Genomic DNA, 19,749 nt, shown 5'->3' on the forward strand with positions numbered 1-19,749 from the left:
AATCTGTACTCCATTGATGAAAGAAAAAATACCAAATTATTTAGAAACAACCCAGAAAACCTAAGCAGCATTATTATCAAAATACAGGAATCCTAATGAATGTAAAAAAAAGAATATTGACATTGATCATAGACTTTTTTTAAATGAAAATCATAGAGGATTCATTTGACATTGACATTAACATTTACATTTACTTTGTCACACCGACCAGAAATTTGTCAAAACAAAAGTCAATTTTGATTTTTGTCGATTTTTGCGATTTTATAGTTTTTGTTAATAAAAATATAATTTGTCGCATTAAATCGTAGTAGAATGAAAATTTGTTGCACATTACTAAAGTTCAAATACTATTTCTAAAGTTTAACACAATGGAAGACGTGTTAGACGAAGTAGTTTCTTCGGAAGATTTGCAAGTAAGTGTGCAATTTGTTTTGTATGCATTTCTAATGTAAGATAGTGAGTCACGCTGATTGTTTCAATTTCGCAATGTTTTTTATAGAAATTCGAGAAGATTTTTCATGAGCAACTGCATCAAGGCAACGTCACACACAAAGCTCAGTTCGAATACGCATGGTGCCTGGTACGAAGCAGATACCCAACTGATATAAGGAAGGTTCGTACTTAGAAAACTTGCATCCTTTATTTGGGGTCTTACCCATTATTTAAGCCTAAATTCCGCTTACTGAAAAGCCTTTGATTGGTACAACATCACTATCAATAATTTTCATTTTCTTATTGAGCCTGTTTCAAATCTTATGTTGTTTTTCAGGGTATACTGCTATTAAAAGAGTTATTCAATTCCCATTCAGAGGGCAAAAGGGACTACCTTTTCTATCTTGCTATCGGCAATGCTAGGATAAAGGAGTACAATAAAGCTCTGCATTATGTGAAGGCATTCCTTGAGATCGAGCCCGCTAACCAACAGGTCCTCGCACTAGAGGTGAGTTCGACAAGTTCTGTTCCTGCTACAGGGGTTTTTGATACACCAGGCACCAATTCCGTTGTCTTTCTCTAAACTAAATTTAGAGTATCTGCATCCTTTTCTTTTTAACAATGCTAAAAATGGACAGAACATGAACTTTACATTTAAAAACTCTAAATTTTAGTGCACGCTACAAATTTAAACAGTAGGCTCGCGACTGTGCACTAAAATCACGGGTTTTACCATCTAAATATTACATTTAAAACTGTCAAACTGCATCTGTCCTCTTCATATTACATTAGTAAGAAGAGAATGCGAATACTCTAAAATTAAGTGCTCAGAATCAGTACCAATATTTCACTAATGTTATTTTTAACACAATGTTTTGTGTTTGTATATATGTGTAGTGTGTACTGTGTTGTGTTGGATATGACCTCTATCACAAAGAAAAAAGAGATTTAACAAAGTACTTATTTATTTACAAAATAAATAATTTACATGGCATGTAGCCAAAACTTTCACAACCTTTATGCCAACATTCCAACATTCTTATTAAGGCTGGATTTTTTAAAATGTAAATAAAGGAAATGAATGTTTAATGATTTTTGAAGAACTTACAATTCTAAAATACTTAAGTATTTGAGTGTTATGATAATTTTTATCATTTTTAACAGACTTCAAAAAAGGTGGTGGTTCTCAATTCTGCTCGTATTTTTTTTATTTAATGTATGTACATAGATTTTTAGGGTTCCATACTTCAAAAGGAAAAACGGAACCCTTATAGGATCACTTTGTTGTCTGTCTGTCTGTCTGTCAGTCAAGAAACCTACAGGGCACTTCCCGTTGACCTAGAATCATGAAATTGGGCAGGTAGGTGGGTCTTATAGCTGGCTATAGGGGAAAAATCTGAACGTGAATTTGTGGTCACATCACACAAAAAAATTAAATTGTGGTCATAAACTAATAATTAGTATTTTCAATTTTCGAAGTAAGATAACTATATCAAGTGGGGTATCATATGAAAAGGCTTCACTTGTACATTCTAAAACAGATTTTTATTTATTTCACACAGGTACAGGTATTTCCTCGTGCAGAGGGAGAAGCTCGTTCTTGTATAATATGTTTGGATTAGGAAATCAAACATTTCAGTTCGCCATTAGAAAATGTATTCACTGAGGAGTGCCGACATGAACTGAGATTGTCATACACTTTCGCAACCTACCCACTTACATTAACTTTATTCATACAACAAAGTATGAAGTAGGTATCCTAAACACAAACTTTGGTACTTATCGCCGTCCCTACTGTATACATAACATTGTATTTAAGTTGAATTAATTATTATTATAGCCTAGTGGTTAAGACGTCCGCCTTCTAATCGGAGGTCGGGGGTTCGATCGCCGGCACGCACCTCTAACTTTTCGGAGTTATGTGCGTTTTAAGTAATTAAATGTCACTTGCTTGAACGGTGAAGGAAAACATCGTGAGGAAACCTGCATGCCTGAGAATTCTCCATAATGTTCTCAAAGGTGTGTGAAGTCTGCCAATCCGCACTTGGCCAGCGTGGTAGACTATGGCCAAAACCCTTCTTACTCTGAGAGGAGACCTGTGCTCTGTAGTGAGCCGGTGATGGGTTGATCATGATGATGATGATATGATAAAAGGAAAAGGTGACTGACTGATCTATCAACGCACAACTCAAACTACTGGATGGGCCCGATCCCTTAGTAGTTTGACATACAGATAGCTACTACGACGTAGGCATCCTGACGACCTGCATACCTGAGAGTTCTCAAAGGTGTGTGAAGTCTACCAATCCGCACATGGCCAGAGAGGAGACCCGTGCTCTGTAGTGAGCCGGCGATGGGTTGATCTGATGATGATGATTATCATTATTCCAGCGCCAGATCAACAAGCGCATGGAGAAGGAGGGCCTGCTGGGGATGGCGGTGGCGGGCGGCGCCGTGCTCGCCATCGGCGGGCTGGTGGGGCTCGGCATCGCGCTGGCTTCCAGCAAGAAATAGCATTTGGCTTTCTTGTAAGTGTTGGTGCTACGTCGCCATTTTGTTTTGTATAATAAACAAAATTACTACGGTTGCGATATCGTCGATACTGGCTTATTTTGACTAGATAGTAAGATAATGTACATCAACCTTTAAAAGAGGACAGCTGATTTGTAGAGCATTCTCTTTGTCGTTGCGACCGACAAAACGTCACATAGGTACGCGACAGAAAATAATGTACATCAACCTTTAGAAGAAGATAGCTGTTTTGTAGAGCATTGTCTCTGCCGTTGCGACCGACAAAACGTCACATACGTATGAGTGACAGAGACAACGTTCTACAAAGCCGAAATATCATTCTAAAGGCCGAAGTACATTATTTTCTGCCGCTTACTGTACAGATATAGCTTGTATCCGGGAGACAGACTAAATACTTTTTATCCCGGAAAATCAGAGTTCTCAAGGGATTTTTAAAATTTCAATCCACACGGATGACTGCCGCGTACATTATAATTTGTCGTTAAACTGCGAAATAAGCCTAAAATCAATATAGTCTATGGTGTTGTTGTCTCTTTCCAGAATGAACGCCCTCGTCGGCGTTCATTACCTTCTGACTAAGAAGAAGGAGAAACGGGACTAGCGGGTCCGCCACACACACACACAAAACACGAACTTTCCACACTTGTACACTTTACATTATACTAATTAGTATTTATGTACAAAAATAGAGTGTATATATGTACTCTCTTGAACTAAAAGGCTTCTAAACATGATTGTTTTTTTTTTAAATTACAGTAGAAACACGATTATTTTGACTGACTGTTGACTAAGGAAATTTTGAGTTTTAAATGTATGTAAACAAAGGTATCGCTAAAATCGGTTTAACCGCCGTACTCAGAGTCGCTTAATCGTTACTTAAGTTTAGTTAAAACGAGACAGAGCTAGATCTCTCACATAAATCTGTCTCGTTTTAAGTCAATCATAAGTAACGATTAGCGACTCTGAGTGCGGCTGTATGTCTGTAAATTTTTGGCTCAAGGCACATTGCGAAGTCTTTTCTGGAAGGAAACAAAGTAAACTGTACTTTATCCCCATTCACTAGTCATACAAGCCAAAGACTTTCTTTCAAATAATTTATTACATGCGCCCATAGATAATACACTACTGCGCCGGCCGCCGAAAAAAAAAACATAATCCAGCTGCATCTCCAGGTCACCTACATACATCCCCTAGCTATTGTATCATCATTTAGTTACATATTTTTACGAATTTTCTAGATAAATAGGCATTTTGTATTTTTTTTGTGTAACGCCTGAACAAAAACAAAATGCAATATTTTGGTTTTAGCCATTGATTTTGAATATAAGTATAAAAAAATATAATTTTATCATCATCATCATCATCATCAGCCTGTGGACGTCCACTGTTGGACATAGGCCTAAAGAGCGCCACTACACCCGGTCCTCACCCTGCCTCATCCAGCCACTTCCCGCCAGCCTCTTTATATCGTCGGTCCATCGTGCTGGAGGGCGTCCCACACTACACTTGCTTAAACGCGGTCTCCACTCAAGGACTTTTCGGCTCCAATTAATTAAATATATAATTTAACTATATAAAAAATAAAAAAAATTAGATGTGTCTCGTTTCTGTCGCATCTGCGTTTTTTCTATGGGGCGTGACCGTTCTTTGTTTATCACAGCAAGTCCAGATAATTGGGTTTCTACTTTATTTGAAAATGTAGTTTATTTATTTTCTAAGAATAAAATATAGTAATATATTATTATGTGATAAAGTATAATATTAATATGTACATGTAATTTATTCTAATAGCTATAGGCTTCAATGTAGTTAAGAGCATGATATGATGATTAAATATTTTGCAAAAATGTAATTCCATTTAATAAAAATATGGTTGGTTTTTTATCTAATCTTTTTTTTAACAGTCATATATAATATTATTCACTTCTTGGTTCGTCGATTTCTACCTATTTTCAGTAGTAGGAAATTAAATTAGTAATCTATTATGGCAACAAATTAAAACCACCAAAGTTTTTCAAAACAATTATTTTTATTATCTTGTTTATCATAATGTAGTGAAGCAGCATACATCTAGTACACTAATGTACAATGGCAGAGGCGTGGCATTGATAAAATAAAAAATAATCTTTTCTATTTATTAAAGGATACCAACAGAGAATATTTTTCTACTAATTTAGTTGTATTTAATTATGGCAACTGGCAACACTGTATACAAAACGTACAGTGTAGCGCGCTCAGCCTAGCATGAAAGTTGTGGAACTAAATTGTTAATGTCACATAACTGTAACTAAAGCAAAAGGCACATTAGCGCACAGTCGAAGCGAAGTGAGGTGTCTTTTCTACAATGTTTCGCATTCGCGAGATTTTGTTTACACATTTGTAGATACCTTACATGGTATTAAATTCTAGATTAGACACTTCCTTTTGCTTTGATGCCGTAATGAACCTTGAGCCTTATAGGCGAGTGTTCATTTGCTAAGCTGGGTAGACAACGATATCGTAAACACATTTCAAAAGATAAATAAAAGTTACAAAATATTTTCAATAATATATTTTGTTTTATAAACAAACCGGATGTTTGTGTATAATAAATGATTGATTTCACATAATTGAGTGCGTTTTAGGATATCTGAAAACATTCGCTAGGAACAGACTACAAAACATTCCTAATAATAACCTGTATAGTTTAAAACTAGGGACAAATCTGGCATAAAGACGCGCGGATTTCCAACCTAGCAAAGCCAACCAATTAATCTGAGCCGAAATTTGGCCTCGGTTTTGCTAAGTCAAAGTTGCCAATACTACACGAATGCGCGGAAAAACGCGCGTGAATGGCGTCTTACCCGCGCCGCAATATGCCACTTTCCTTTTCATTACGCATTGAGGCGGAATTCCGTGCGAATTTTCGCTCGCAAAATTCCTTTAAATTTGTCTCTACCTTTAAACAAATGATCAAATAAACTACGTATAAACTAATGAATTCAGAAGACTGATTTCTATTTTGTGCTTCTATAGAAAAAACATTGTATAGTATTAACAAATAATTATTACGTCAAGAAAAAAGTACACAATAAAAAATAATAATGATTGTCATTATTAAAACGCTCAGCTTAATACATATTAATAATAATAATTGCAAAAAATAATGAATCTTATGCGGACTAATGAGGTATAGTCGGGGGACTAAAACAAAAATTGATAATGCTACCAATTCTTTTGTACACTAAACTACACTGACAACACTAAAGAACTAGCCATCCTTTTCTAAACAGAACATTGTAATAAGGATGGCACTAGTCTTAAGACAAACTTGTTTATCAAAGGTTTTTAAAACAACACTTATTGGAATCACGACAAACAGACATTCTTTATCAGTCATCATTCAAAAGAGATTCTAAAATATATTTAGGTAAACTAAGTATTATACTTTGTAAATTAAAATTGTACATCCCATTTCTGAACTTCCCATAGAAAATTGATGAATACAAAAATACAGGAGTGGTTCAAACAATATTAATTAACATTTCTCTACTGCGTAATTCTGTCCACTAGCCATAAAACTTGCAGAAGTCGGGTGTCATTTTAATGCCAATGCCAATTTTTGAAAGTTTTTCGATTGAAAAGTAAACTTCTGCAAGTTCTTGTGGACACGACATAATTTTTAGAAGCTTTGTGTACAAAAGATTTGAGTCATTGTCGAACTTTGAAAGTTCAAAAGGTAACTAAACATACTTTATACACAATACTAAGAGCATAATGATCGACTTAAAGCCCTAAATATCATAATATCTCCACTGGTATATAATTATATAGTATAATCAACAACGAATGAGACGATGTCCGAAGTTACATCACAGTTTCTCTTGTGTCCGGTCTCTCAGGACACAAAATTCTTAATTTGTCAGTTAATGAAGTATTTTCCTAGCGTTATGAACTGAAATCTGTTAACTAATTTGTTCAGTAACATAATATTATACCCATATAACAATATTTCGTTTTATATACGATAAAATATGGAAGAAAACCATCCTTAGATGTACAGTAATATTGTAGCGTTTAAACTATCGTGAGTGATTTCCATTATTATATAATATCTGTCCCGGCTTTACTCACGTGTTTAGTTGACGCAGTCACAACCGCGACGCGTGCGCTAAGTGACCCCCTTGATAAAGGACCCCGGAAGGGTTCGAAACTAGTCGGGCTAATGTCGACTAAACACGTGAGTAAAGCCGGGACAGATATTATATACAGTAATATTATTAGTATTTGTAACAGAAATTTAAAATTAACTGCTTTAAAGATCCTCGGTTGGTCTAAAAAAATGTACGAACATGTACTAAGACATTATAAACTTTTCAGCTTCAGACCATTAATGGTGCCGATTCTCTTGTACACAATCTCTAAACTAAACTGAAATGACACGTCTAAATCTATTGCTATCCCTGTCATAATGTTGCTTGTAGAAAAGGATAGCACTAGATAATAGATTTACACTTGTTAATTTAGTTTAGTTTAAAGATTGTGTACAAGACAATCGGCCCAATTATTAATAAAAAATTGAAAATACAAATTTTAACATACAAAATGAAGGTAAATACCTCCGATGTAACTTCAACTCCGTCCCCTATATTTAACTTGTGGTATGCAAAACTGTGTTCTGAAAAAATATATATTTCTTAATCACATTCTGGTAACTGACTATTGTAAAGTGTACCGTGCTTCAACGACTATGTACCTGCGTATATTCTAAATAAACAAGTCAACCTTCTATAACGTAATGACAAAAATAAGCACACTTCTCTCGTCTAAACAATCAAAACTTATTTACATTCAAAAATAATAATTACTTACTATGGCAACACCGTTAACTGTCAACAAGGTTATAGTGAACCCAATCTAGCTGCAGAACTAAAGTCGTGGCACTAAAGAAACGAATCGCAAAGAGCGATGTTAATCAGTCTATCTTACTTCCACAAAATGCCTGTGTACAGTGTGTGTATGAGACAGAATGATAAGCGCCGCTTCGTTCCGTTGCCATGCGTTATTCGTACATCTATTAGTAACGCCGCTAACAAATCTGCAGCTAGCCTGGGCGCACTAGTTTGTTTACGCAAAACCAAACTGACGCAACCCGTCAAATCTCACTAACTTACTAAAAAATAATATTCAATCAACCCGTAGCACTTATTCTATTTGTATTACGCGAACTTGTCGTCATCCACAGATCTTGTATTACGAAACTTGTGATTGATATTAACTTCGCAATCGTTTAAATTGCCTGAAATTATTTTAAAGCACTATTAATACCTAGGTCTCTTGTATAGCAGTGGAGTTGACTTATGTCCAGCAGCGGACGTCCTATCGGTTGATGATTTATGATGATTAATAAAACTGTGTTTCTCAGCCTCGCATTGTATCAAAGTTTCGTAATACATGAACAGAGTATAAAGCGCTGTCAAAAGTGACAGCTACGGTGTGGCAAGTCGAAAAACTCAAAATCTCCCATTTCTCTCACATGAAAAAAAAAGGTTAAATGCTTCACCTATTGCTCTAAACTCTTAAATAAAGTGAATCCTAACATTTGGGAAGTAAATATTTTTTTGTGACTCGCTTACAAAATAATCTTACGATATACTAAATAACTATAACATTGTACTCTAAAAAATATGTATAATTATCGAAGGCTAATATGAGATTGTAATCACAGTAATTGTTATTCAAGTAACGAGCCCACATCATTACAAAGAATATACCTACTCTTCTTTCTCAGTATTCGGCCCAAGATCCCAGTGTCGCCAGACGGTACTTATTTTCTGAGACACGAAATGTATATGATAGAGTAGTGTCAGTGTGTATTTTTACCGTACGCATATTTGCTATTTTGTGCCGAGGGCCAATTTAAAGATAACGATTTCTAAAGGTACCTAAAAACTTTAAATTACTCTTTTCTTTAAGTTTGAGTGATGATTTTATGTATATTTCCTGAATATTATAATAATAGTTACGACTATAATGTAAGTAAGATTATATGTTATTTTTTCGCAAGCTTGAAAGCGTCTGGCGGAAATTAGCGCCGACGAATAGTATTGAATTACTAACAATCTTCTGTAAAACACATAAAAATCTACACTCAGACTTTAAGAAAAGTGAGTACACAATGTTTTTACATAGGCATCTTTAGTAGCAATTGGCCCACGGCACAAGTTAGCAGATATGCGCACGTTTATAGTACACACTAACACTACTCTATTCCTCACATTATGTTTCTCAGAAAATAAGTAAAGTATGACGGTTCGGGGATCTTGCTCTACTTGTATCGACTGTCGAAAATGACACCTGCCCGCGAAACAACACAATCACAATCTGTAAACTACCCACTTATTTACACGAACTCGAAGGCAACATCAAGGTATACTTTATTTATTGCTTTTGTTTCTATTTGTTTATTATTTTATGTACTTTTGTATATCACCACAACATTATGTACAACGCATAAATACGATCTCTTTTTATTATGTCGAATTTGAACTTTTTTTTTCAATATATTCCCGAATCGCTTGAGAATACACAGATATATGAAAATACTTATCCTTGGAAAATATTCAGTCTCAAGGCAGTAGATGTTGGGTTCTAAAATACTCGTATTGCATCGTTAACTCTTCCAATACGATATATAAAATCAGCGATTCACCGAACGCACATCGATAAATATTTTTAACTTTAAGCTCTGTTATATTTGTTCGTATACAAAGATATCTTGTTTTCTCCTAAATATATGTATAGGTGCATATCCATTCGATATAAAGGTAATACGTTACTCGCTACGGTCGTGACAGTCTAATATTTCTCTAGTGAGTGCGTTTCTCTATAAAAATAAAACGGTAAAGATATATCATCTACGGGCAGCGCAGAACCACCTAATGACTCGCGTAATATTTTACCTACGATATACTCTATATAGTATATATAAATGCAATCTGCAAAATGCATAAAACAACAGTTATTATATCTATAAATTGTATAAAATATTAAATAAAATCTATTGAAGTGAGGTAGATGGATGGAATTTCACAATTTGTGTGGATTTTTTATATAATGTCGCCTTATTGGCCCGAATGTTGAGGTAGTTGGATGGAATTACTATGTAAGCGGCCCTACGTGTCAGGGACCTCACATATACGTTAAACTTACTACTCACTAGTTATTTACTACTAAACAATCTCACAAGTGACGAGTCGACGGTATAGCTACTGTGTACGCGGGTCGAGCTGGCGGCCTACCACCTTCACAACGAATATACCATTCATATGTGAACGCCGAATTCTTCCACAGTTCCGTGTAAAAGATCGACCCAGTCCTTAAAAATGTACATTATATCGGTTAATGGCACCAACGACATTCCACGGGTCAACAATAAAACCGTTATTAAAATGAATCAGCTAATGACGTAACATAACACTCAAGCACCGTTTCAAAAACCATCAACAAAACGTAACAGTTCCACTGGAAACTAGTTCACAGCGTCATTTCATGACGACGCAATCTTGTTGTGTTCGTCCTCGGAGTAGTCGCCTTCGTCTTGTCCGCTGTGCTCCTGGTCTTGGTCACAATTCCCCCTATTTCTGTCGTCGTCATTGTAACCTTTGTAATAATCCTTATTCATGTCCTTGTCTAGCATGTCCTGTTTATCCGTTTCCGCTTCACTGATGCTGTCGTTCCTCTGTCTCTCTTTCCCCAGGTCTAATGGTTCGTCTGAGTCTCGCATGATGTCTGGTTTGCCCATGTTCTCGGTGTACTGCCTTTGCATATTTTGCTTCAAGAAGCGCTGGTGGGCTAGTGTGGTGGGCGGTGGTGGTAAGGATCCCATTTGCGGTGAAGGTTCGTCATAAGTTTTTCTGTCCATGTGCATTGCGTTGATTTGTGCCAATTTCGCTGCGTTCATGCCTGAAAAAAATTTGACAAAATTATTGTGGATGAGCTTTCACCCGGAAGATGAAAATGGATCGACAAGTCTCTCAAACTTCTGTCACAAAAAAAGCAAAGCATCAATCGTCATCATAATATCATACTGTCCTTCTCCATCATCAAGCAGCAATAGGTACATGTCCAGAATCATTTTGCCCATTCTTATCTTTTGATTTCAAAAGCTTTTTCTGGATTTGTTTGGTGTAAAATTTTCTTTGGTGATTTGCAACGGGTTAGAAACTAAAAAATATGTCAAAGCTCAAAAACATCTAGCATAGTTCAGTAATTTATCGATTCCTTATTTGAACTATTCCCAGAAGTTTTGTTAACAATCAATAGATGCTCACCAAACACGTTCTCTCCGATATACTGCAGATATGTGTCCAATATGGCCGAGCTCCCCCCGAACCCTGGAGGGTAGTCGTCGTGCTTCATGGCGGTGAGGCCGTGCGGCAGGCTCTCCACGGCTTTGGCGGTGACGGCTCTGACTGCTGGCACTTTTGTGATTGTTGTATTCGTCAAGTTGTTTATATCTAGGAATAAGAAGTTTGTTGTTAGCAGACAGACGTTCAACTTTTTAAATTGCTATCCTCGTAAAAATATCAAGGGTTATATTGGAAGTGCTTTGAAATAAATAATTTTCCCTCAACATATTATGTTCAGACGTAATTTTACAAAATAAAAGTTTTGTTTGTCAGCTAACTGAAGTTGCTCATTTCCTCGTTAAAATGGGCATCATTTCGTAAGTTTGGAGATTATTTCAAGGGCCTTGAAAAAAAATTCCTCAACGAGGATGTTCAGGACTTATATTTTCACAGAAGTTTAGAATACCTAAGGATTCCTGGTCATATAAGCGGAGAGGAGCGGAGATGTGTTCATCAGACCAGTCAGATTATTGATAGACGTGTAATTTCCAATTGTTCATTGGAGTTCGTGTGGCGATTCCGTTATGTGGCTAGTATTTTAAGGTCAGATGTTTTGAACTTGTCAAAGAACGAATCATTGTTTTGCTTTTGATTAATGACTTCGGTGTGACTTGTGCCGCGCACAATTTATCTCGCGAACGTCGAAAAGTGTCGTTAAAACACAAAGGTTGTGAACTTGAGTTCACTGCGTGACTATGCTTCATAAAACTTACGTGGAGGAGAAACGGGTATAGAGTCCTGGTATTTCGATTGGCTGAGGTCGTCATCGTTGTCACCACAGAGCGAGCTGTTCTCAGAGGCGGCAGACTTGGCATCCAGCTTGATGTCCGAGCGACGCGGGCCGGTGGGAGATGCGCGAGCCCTGAGCTGTTCCGGTGATACCTTCACTCCTGCTTTTGCTAATAACCTGAAAATGATAGATTTAGCTGACTTATTTTGTAGATTCAATAAAAGTCTTATTATGATTGATTTATTGGGTCTTTCGTTAAAACTTCACGACTGCTTATTTACTTTGATATTTTCTGAAAATTACTACATCTTGTTCTTTTAAATTAAAATTATCTACCCTCGCGATAAAAGCAAATATGATGATTTGATCAAAGTTTTAAAAAGAAGATGGCTTGATAAATTGTTTAGCTTGCTTGCTTGCTAATTTTCTTGTAGGGTAGAAGTTTTTAAGCGTAGGTACCTTATGCCAGTTTAAATGCCTGTGAAATTTTTGTGATTTCCTTAACATATGATTTAAGCGTGAAATTGGACGTATGGACAGGGATATACCATATTTCATTCGTTCAAAGAGCTTTTGAAACGTCAATGGGTACATCCAATCTACAAAAATTATGTACTTAATATGTGCCATATCATTCATACTCACTGGCTGGCGAGTTCCGGGTCGAAGCGTGTCGGCATCTGCAGCACTGGGAGGTCCTTGGTGGAGATGCCGCGATGTTGCCGCGACATGTGCGAGTGGAGCGAGTTGCGAGACTTGGCCACCGTTCCGCAGAGGACACAACTGAGGAATTGATAACAGTGAGTAAGCTGTGATAACCTAGTGGTTAGGTCGGGGGTTCGATTCCGGGCACGCACCTCTAACTTTTCGGAGCTATGTGCATTTTAAGTAATTACAATAAATATCACTTGCTTTAACGGTGAAGGAAAACATCGTGAGGAAACCTGCATGCCTGAAAGTTCTCGGTCGGATGAGTGCGTGATCGCTGTTAGGGGTTGAATTTTCAAAAATCCTTTCTTAGCGGATGCCTACGTCGTAGTAGCTATCTGTATGCCAAACTACTAAGGGATCGGGCCCATCCAGTAGTTTGAGCTGTGCGTTGATAGATCAGTCAGTCAACTTTTCCTTTTATAATATATTTAGATTAAATTACGTACCGGTATCCAGGACACACAGTGTGTTTGTCTTCAAGATGCGTTCGCAGCGTGTGCGCGGAGCGGTAGATTTTCCCACACTTGGGGCACGGCCGGGGATCAGTTGCTCGCACGCGTAGGAGGTCTTGCGTTCTACGACAGCCGCCTACGAACAAAATCCCACTTAAAGCAAACGGCATACGTCTTAAAATTCAATGGTGTAATTATGTGATGAATAGAAGGAAAATCGGTCTAATATTGCTGCGAAAGTTGACTGATTTTAAAATATTGCCATTTTATTTTTCCACAAAAAACATTATGAATGTAATGTCGATATTTTATGTCATCGGAAAAATTGGTCCTTCGAACCGGATTTAAAAAGCCGAATTTCCTTCTATACGTACAGTTTAGAGCTGTTTTATTTTATCTTACCTTTTTCTGTGTTTAACAAAATATTAAGTTAATAATATCCACTGGACCCTAGTGGCTCGAGATTAATTATTGCATAAAATAAAACTCGTTCATTGAAGTCGGTTATAAAGAAAGCGGCGGACAATTTAAGAAGCTTTCTTCGTTTTGAAAAGTGTAAACGCTAACTTCAGTAAACGAATCTTTTTTAGTTAAAAAATAAAGCTTCACACACATTACTGTGTTGTGATGTATTGTAAGACAATTTGTCACGATCGACCAATCGGAGTGCAACTCGAGCGTCCGCGTACCAGAGCGCTATCCACAACCCTTGCACGTTTTCATCAAGTGTGATTTCGATCGATCGCGAATCACGATACAAAACAACAGTAAAAATGATGTGTTTGCAGCTTTACTCTCGAGACACACGTTTAAAAAATGCACCGTTTTTCTACTTCGTAGTTTTATTGTTTATCTTTCGTATAAGCAGACAATTTGTTCGGTAAAAATTAAATTATTACGTATATATCGTATCACTAATACAATCGCAACTAGAATCGTTTACTCACATTGAACATTTGGTTATTGAGATACTACTTAAACCCTGTTTGATTAGAAATTTCCAAATATGTGAAGGAACTTGTTTTTGCAGCGACAGGTAAAAAGAGCTCTGAATGACAGTACTTTTTGACTGCGTGGAAAATGAAAGGTTGACTGACGAACCAGTCGCGCGGCGGAAAAGACACCCCCAACGTCGCGCATCACTTCATACTACAAAATACGTCGATAAATAACCCATTACACAAGTTTCAGGTAACAGCTTTTTTCTTGATACTACTATTTTCACCTTATGTACATTTGAGCATAATTTGTATCAAACTACCCTCACTTTTCAAATTTGAAATAAGCAGTCATCATCAGCGTCATGATCAACCTTTCGGCGGCTCACTATTAAGGACAGGTCTCCTGTCAGAATGAAAAGGGTTTAAGGCGTAAGTCCGCCACACTAGAAATAAACAGTAATTCGAACATATTTCAAAACTCCAGATAGGCAATACTCTACATTCGTATTTTAAAAAGTGAATACAAACTCGTATGTTTGTGTGTCTGATACGCACACGCTACATAGATGTTGCGATATTGGCGCGGTTTACACCTTTAGGAGAAACGACACCTACGAGCTTCCTTCAAAATATGGCGGCCTTAGAAGCATTTCGGCATATCAGTCCAAAGAAGTTTGCAGTAATCATTAAAAAACTCGCGAGAATTGAACAATTTTGTTTTCACATACCACCGTCTTCCACACTTGGAAATTTCTAAACAATTAGAGTATACATTGTTGTACGCTTAGAAATATATTCTATAATAATATAAAGATATACGACGTTGCCTCACAGGCGTCAGGAACAATTTTAACTACTCGCTAATTTTTTTACCAATATTTTATCGATTTTGGAGATCCATTATGCGTTCCTATCGCATATATTTTTAAGGCTTTGACGGTAGGCGACACAGATGAGTGTGGCATTTAAACCTCGAGTGTGAATTGTTTTGTGGTTTTTAAAAATCCCGTGGGAACTCTTTGATTTTCCGAAATAAAAAGTAGCCTATGTTACTCTCCGTCCTTTCAGCTATCTCTATGCCAAAAATCAAGTCGATTAGTTGCTTGGTTAGGGCGTGAAGGAAGGACAAACAAACACACTTTCGCGTTTTATAATATTAGTAAAGAGTGTAGACTAGTTCCCGTACTAAATTAGTGTACTGTACACACACAATAAAACTTCGCTAGCGTGATTCAGGCTTCATAGTATGTGATTGAAAATACTTGTGTTGCCATCTAGTGAAGATCGTTATAAGATGTCCGACTTATGTTTGTATTATGTCAACACACCACACGTGAAACCACATTAATAACCAAAGAGCTTGTGTTTAATTTTTCTATTCTTTTCTTATTTTATTATTACTAGCTGATGACCGCGAGTTCGGGCGCTTGGACCTAGGTATTGAAAATTCACAAAGAACTCTTTGATTTTCCGAGATAAAAAGACATATTTTCACTTTTATTATGCCAAATATACCTTCTTCCTTTTTAAAAACTCACACTCTAGGTTGGGGTTTGCTCGCTAATAGTCTTTACGCAAAGGCAAATAATGCATATAATTTATTTGCAATGTAATAAACATCTGTGATCGCCTTTAGTATAGAAGTTACTACAAAGAAGATAAATATAAAGTAAAAAAAATTAACGACTACTTATAGTAAATTCTATTGATATTTTATAAAGAAGTAAAACTTACAAAAAAGCAAAAAAAATATTATGGCCTCTATCCGAAGAAAAGAAAAATGAATGTGGTATTCTTTTTGCAAGTCTATAAATAAGTTTTGTTAGATACATATATAGTTCGGTATACATATATTCTATTAGGCATCTAAATTACGTTTTTCATAAAAATATATATATTATTACGTTTTATTACGTATTATATCGTGTAGATATTTCGCTTATCTCTAAGAAAATATATGCGAATGGAAATAGCATATTATATACAATAAATCCCTCGTCTTTTGGCCGAAAAGCCGGTGGAAAAATTTGAGGAGATAACTGATAAAATTGAGACATAAAGGGAGTTAAAGAGAACAGCAAACAACTTAAGCAAAAAGCGGCATAGTGGGAGAATGCTGGCGCATCGCGGACAACAAGGCCATACCAATCGACCAATTGCATGCTTTCGCCCAATAGAAATCTCCTCGTGCCCCCTTCGGTCCGCCAAAGCGACCTTAAAATCGATTACGACCCATTGCTCAAGTTGCTTGCCGTATTTAATTACAAATTTCCAGATTCTATCAAGTAACTCCTTAAAATTTTCCACGAGCTCTTGGCCCGTTTTATCTTATGTCCCTACTATGACTAGATATGTTTTAGATTGTGCTCTCTGCCTACAGGGCTAAAGGAATTTTTAAAAAATAAACCCTATTTATTGTGAACGTATCAACTATTGCGTTTTAAAGGCATTCGATTTCATTAAAATCTATTTCGTATTGTCTTATCTATGGTCGAAAATATACACATACAAATACCGTGAGCAGGCTGGGGTACAAAGGTTTAAGTTTTTCTAGGCACTTTATCAAGTCTGGGACTATTTGGGAAATAGGGCTAATTCGGCGGTAGTTTGACAACTATTTTCAATCTGTGGGTAGTATACAAAATTAAATTAATTTGTCAGGACTGACAGTCCCGTAGGGCGATTTCGTAAAACCTGCATCAATCATTATTACAATATCAATTGTTGTGATTGGCTGAATTTATGGTATTCTTTTTGCAACAATACATTGTAGTCAATAGTGAGCGAGCGTCAACCAATCAGAGGTGATTGCGATCTGGGGCTGTCGATTACGGTAGAATGACAGCTACAATGTCACGATCGCCATCATATCTGATTGGTTGATACTCGCATACTATTGGCTACAATGTAGTGTTGCAAAAAGAATACCATAAATTCAACCCATATTCAACCAATCACAACGATTGCGATTGTAATAATGATTGATGCCGTTTTCCCGCAATCGACCAGCTGTTGTCCTTTTCTGTAGAAGAATGTAAACAGTCTGGCACTACTTTTAGTTGTGACAAGCTACTATCTTTCTCAATAAAATTATTTTAATAACTGTATTGTCAATTTACGCCAAATTAGTCTCAACTTCGAGCTATCATAATTTTATATAGACCAAGAGACGTCTTGAATAGTGACTTTGGCACTACAAATACCTACTGCTTTAAAAAAATCACGTAGATCTAATTATAGCTCTTAACACGCGTCAATGCTCTACCAGTTTCTTCTAGTCTCTTGGCCTATCATGAACGAAAAATCTGTATAGGTATGACTATTCTAACAAGCTATAATATTTTCAAAAAGTTTTAGTGTAACCTTTGTACCTCATTCTGCCACGAGGAATGGGGCAAGAATGTCCTGATACCAAAAAATATGTTCTCAAAGAAATTTGTGCGTTCACATATTATTTTGCAGACATTTCATGTAATAATAAAAGACAGTTTTGTATTACAGGGAACTATCAGGGAGTAGGTAGTACCTGCAGTGATGTGGCGAGGTCGTGACCTGACGAAAATATCAGATATACTGTGGAGAATGTGCTCAGGAACATCACAGCCTCTAGAACAGCAAGGCTCTCCTCTAGAACTCTTGCATACTACTTGTGTTGTCAACATCCAATCTATATTCTAGAATATTCTTGCTCCACATTTTTCATATGAACCACTAAAATGTTTTTTCAACGTCCGTGTTTCCTGCCTCGTAAATCTTAACTACCTTCAAGACAAGAGTGAATAGGCATCTTCTAGGTAAGCGCACTTCAGTTGCTCTTTACAAGGCATGATTATCAAGCGCAAGCCTATCTTGAACAAAGAAAAGTCTTCATTCACACGTATATGTAAGGCGTCCATAGATCCAATCAGAGATGATTGCGATCGTGACATTGTAGCTGTCAAACAACCGCGGTAGGGCCACAGCTGCCACGGGCACTGCTGTGAACTGTGACTGACGGATAAACCTACAGTCTAATGCGATGACTGATTTTGCAAGAAATTTGCTAAATAATTAAATAAATTGATTTTTATGCTCAACCATCACTTATGATGGACAGCATTGACTGATGCAGAACCAATCCTCTAATGGACACGGGCAAATAAGTAGTATGCAATTCTTATAATCAGATCATGATCCAGCCACACCCTTAATTTCTGTAAAAACTCCTTCAACTTAAAGTAGACAATTTTATAATTATGGTACAGTAACATCAGGACACGGGAAGTAGGAACGTAACGACAGTACATACACAAAACACAAGTTCGAAGCAACAATGGAAGTTGGAGACACATTCGGGAAGTAAGGAATGGTCTTCTCACTAGTTGCACTTCGTAATCTATCAATGGCACCAATCATCACAAGTCATAATGCGCTTTACAAAACTAACACTGAGCCTGCACTGTAGCACCCGAGGACGCCGACAGGAGGTATACCTATAGTAGTATACGTCATAAGTGGAACTTTCGGAAGCTAAGTCATCCCCGAGAAGCTACAGTGCACCCTAAGTTAATATACTTAAATAATATCAGTCTATACTACTACAAAAATAATTTTCAGTCGATTTACTCTACTGGTTTAATAGTTTATACATCGCTTACGTACGAACATTACTGCTGAATATGAAAATGCATCGTGGAGATCATCGTTTGTTGGGCTCCCTGAAGCCCCCCTCGGAGCCCGATAGTTTCGGTTCACAGCCGTTTTTAGCTATTTTAGCCGAGATATAGGAACGAGTTGCGCGTTTGTCTGAATGAGTCTCGTCGTAAGACTAGTTGGCCCAGCCGCAGCTCCATTTGAGCGTCTTCATCTTCTCCCACTGGCGGCGGTGCTTGATGCGCATGTGGTTGCGCACGGAGTTGGGGTGCGCGAAGTAGCGCGCGCACGCCGCCACGGGGCACACGGGGCTGTCGCGCGGGTAGTGCGCCTCCAGGTGCCGCCGCGCCGCCGCCAGCGACGTCAGCGGCGCGAAGCACAGCGGACACTGCAGCCGCTCCCCCTTGCCGCCCTCCCGCCCCTCCAGGTACTTTAGCAACTCGCTCCCGCCTTCGCTCTCGACGAATTCGCCTATCGCCGGCTTTGCCAACGCGTCCCGCGCCGCGGCATCTGCAATGCCGACAGCACCAAATTACTCAACGATAAACGGTTGGCAAATCCGACGATCGGCGTGTAACGATCGTAATCATAATAAACGGTCTAAAAATATGTCGCGTATAGTATATCGGTAAGAGTTCAGCGCGGCACGGTTACCACCAGGCGGCGGCGGGCGGGCAGGGCGCGCGCCGCCTCTACGAGGCCTGGCGCTGGCGGATGCCGTGCGCTTGCAGCTGGTGGTTGATGAGGTAGTGCTTGGTTTTGCACTTCTTGCCGCAGTGCTGGCACGGGAACCACTGGTCGCGGTCGGTCTGCGAGTGCACGTTCAGCATATGCTGGCGCAGGTTGGAGGTCGAGGAGTAGACGCGGCCGCAGAGCGGACACTGCGGCCGGTAGCCCATCGCCGCCCCGCCCGCCAGAGCCGCCCCTGT

General features: G+C 37.8%; 3 protein-coding genes across 11 annotated transcripts in view; 1 reads left to right on the forward strand and 2 right to left on the reverse strand.

Moving 5' to 3' along the window:
• Positions 1–215: 215 nt before the first annotated feature.
• Fis1 (fission 1 protein) lies at positions 216–4,848 on the forward strand. The gene is made up of 5 exons (XM_034971360.2): positions 216–413; positions 500–613; positions 770–940; positions 2,824–2,960; positions 3,505–4,848. Exons 1-4 carry the CDS (start codon positions 369–371, stop codon positions 2,944–2,946), a joined length of 453 nt encoding a protein of 150 aa, XP_034827251.1. The 5' UTR covers positions 216–368; the 3' UTR covers positions 2,947–2,960; positions 3,505–4,848.
• A 3,221-nt stretch (positions 4,849–8,069) lies between these two features.
• LOC117984693 (protein abrupt-like) overlaps positions 8,070–19,749 on the reverse strand; it is a 30,370-nt gene continuing 18,690 nt past the window's right edge. For 7 of the 9 annotated variants that reach the window (XM_034971340.2, XM_069500016.1, XM_069500010.1 and 4 more), the window contains exons 10-14: positions 13,242–13,383; positions 12,730–12,867; positions 12,068–12,261; positions 11,277–11,462; positions 8,070–10,908 (exon numbers count right to left, since the gene is read on the reverse strand). In XM_034971340.2, the coding sequence (XP_034827231.1) occupies positions 10,493–10,908; positions 11,277–11,462; positions 12,068–12,261; positions 12,730–12,867; positions 13,242–13,383 (1,076 nt within the window). In that variant the 3' untranslated portion in view covers positions 8,070–10,492. Of the gene's footprint in view, positions 10,909–11,276; positions 11,463–12,067; positions 12,262–12,729; positions 12,868–13,241; positions 13,384–19,349; positions 19,746–19,749 lie in introns of those variants that run through there. The other 2 variants (XM_069500027.1, XM_069500022.1) reach the window with 1 other exon arrangement.
• Positions 15,077–19,352, reverse strand: LOC138402517 (uncharacterized; the record flags this gene model as incomplete). The annotated part of the gene is made up of 1 exon (XM_069499443.1): positions 15,077–19,352. A coding segment is annotated over one exon (357 nt), but the record flags the coding sequence as incomplete, so codon positions are not given.

The sequence above is a fragment of the Maniola hyperantus genome, chromosome 1 (genome assembly GCF_902806685.2).
Source record: "Maniola hyperantus chromosome 1, iAphHyp1.2, whole genome shotgun sequence".
NCBI classification, from domain to species: domain Eukaryota; kingdom Metazoa; phylum Arthropoda; class Insecta; order Lepidoptera; family Nymphalidae; genus Maniola; species Maniola hyperantus.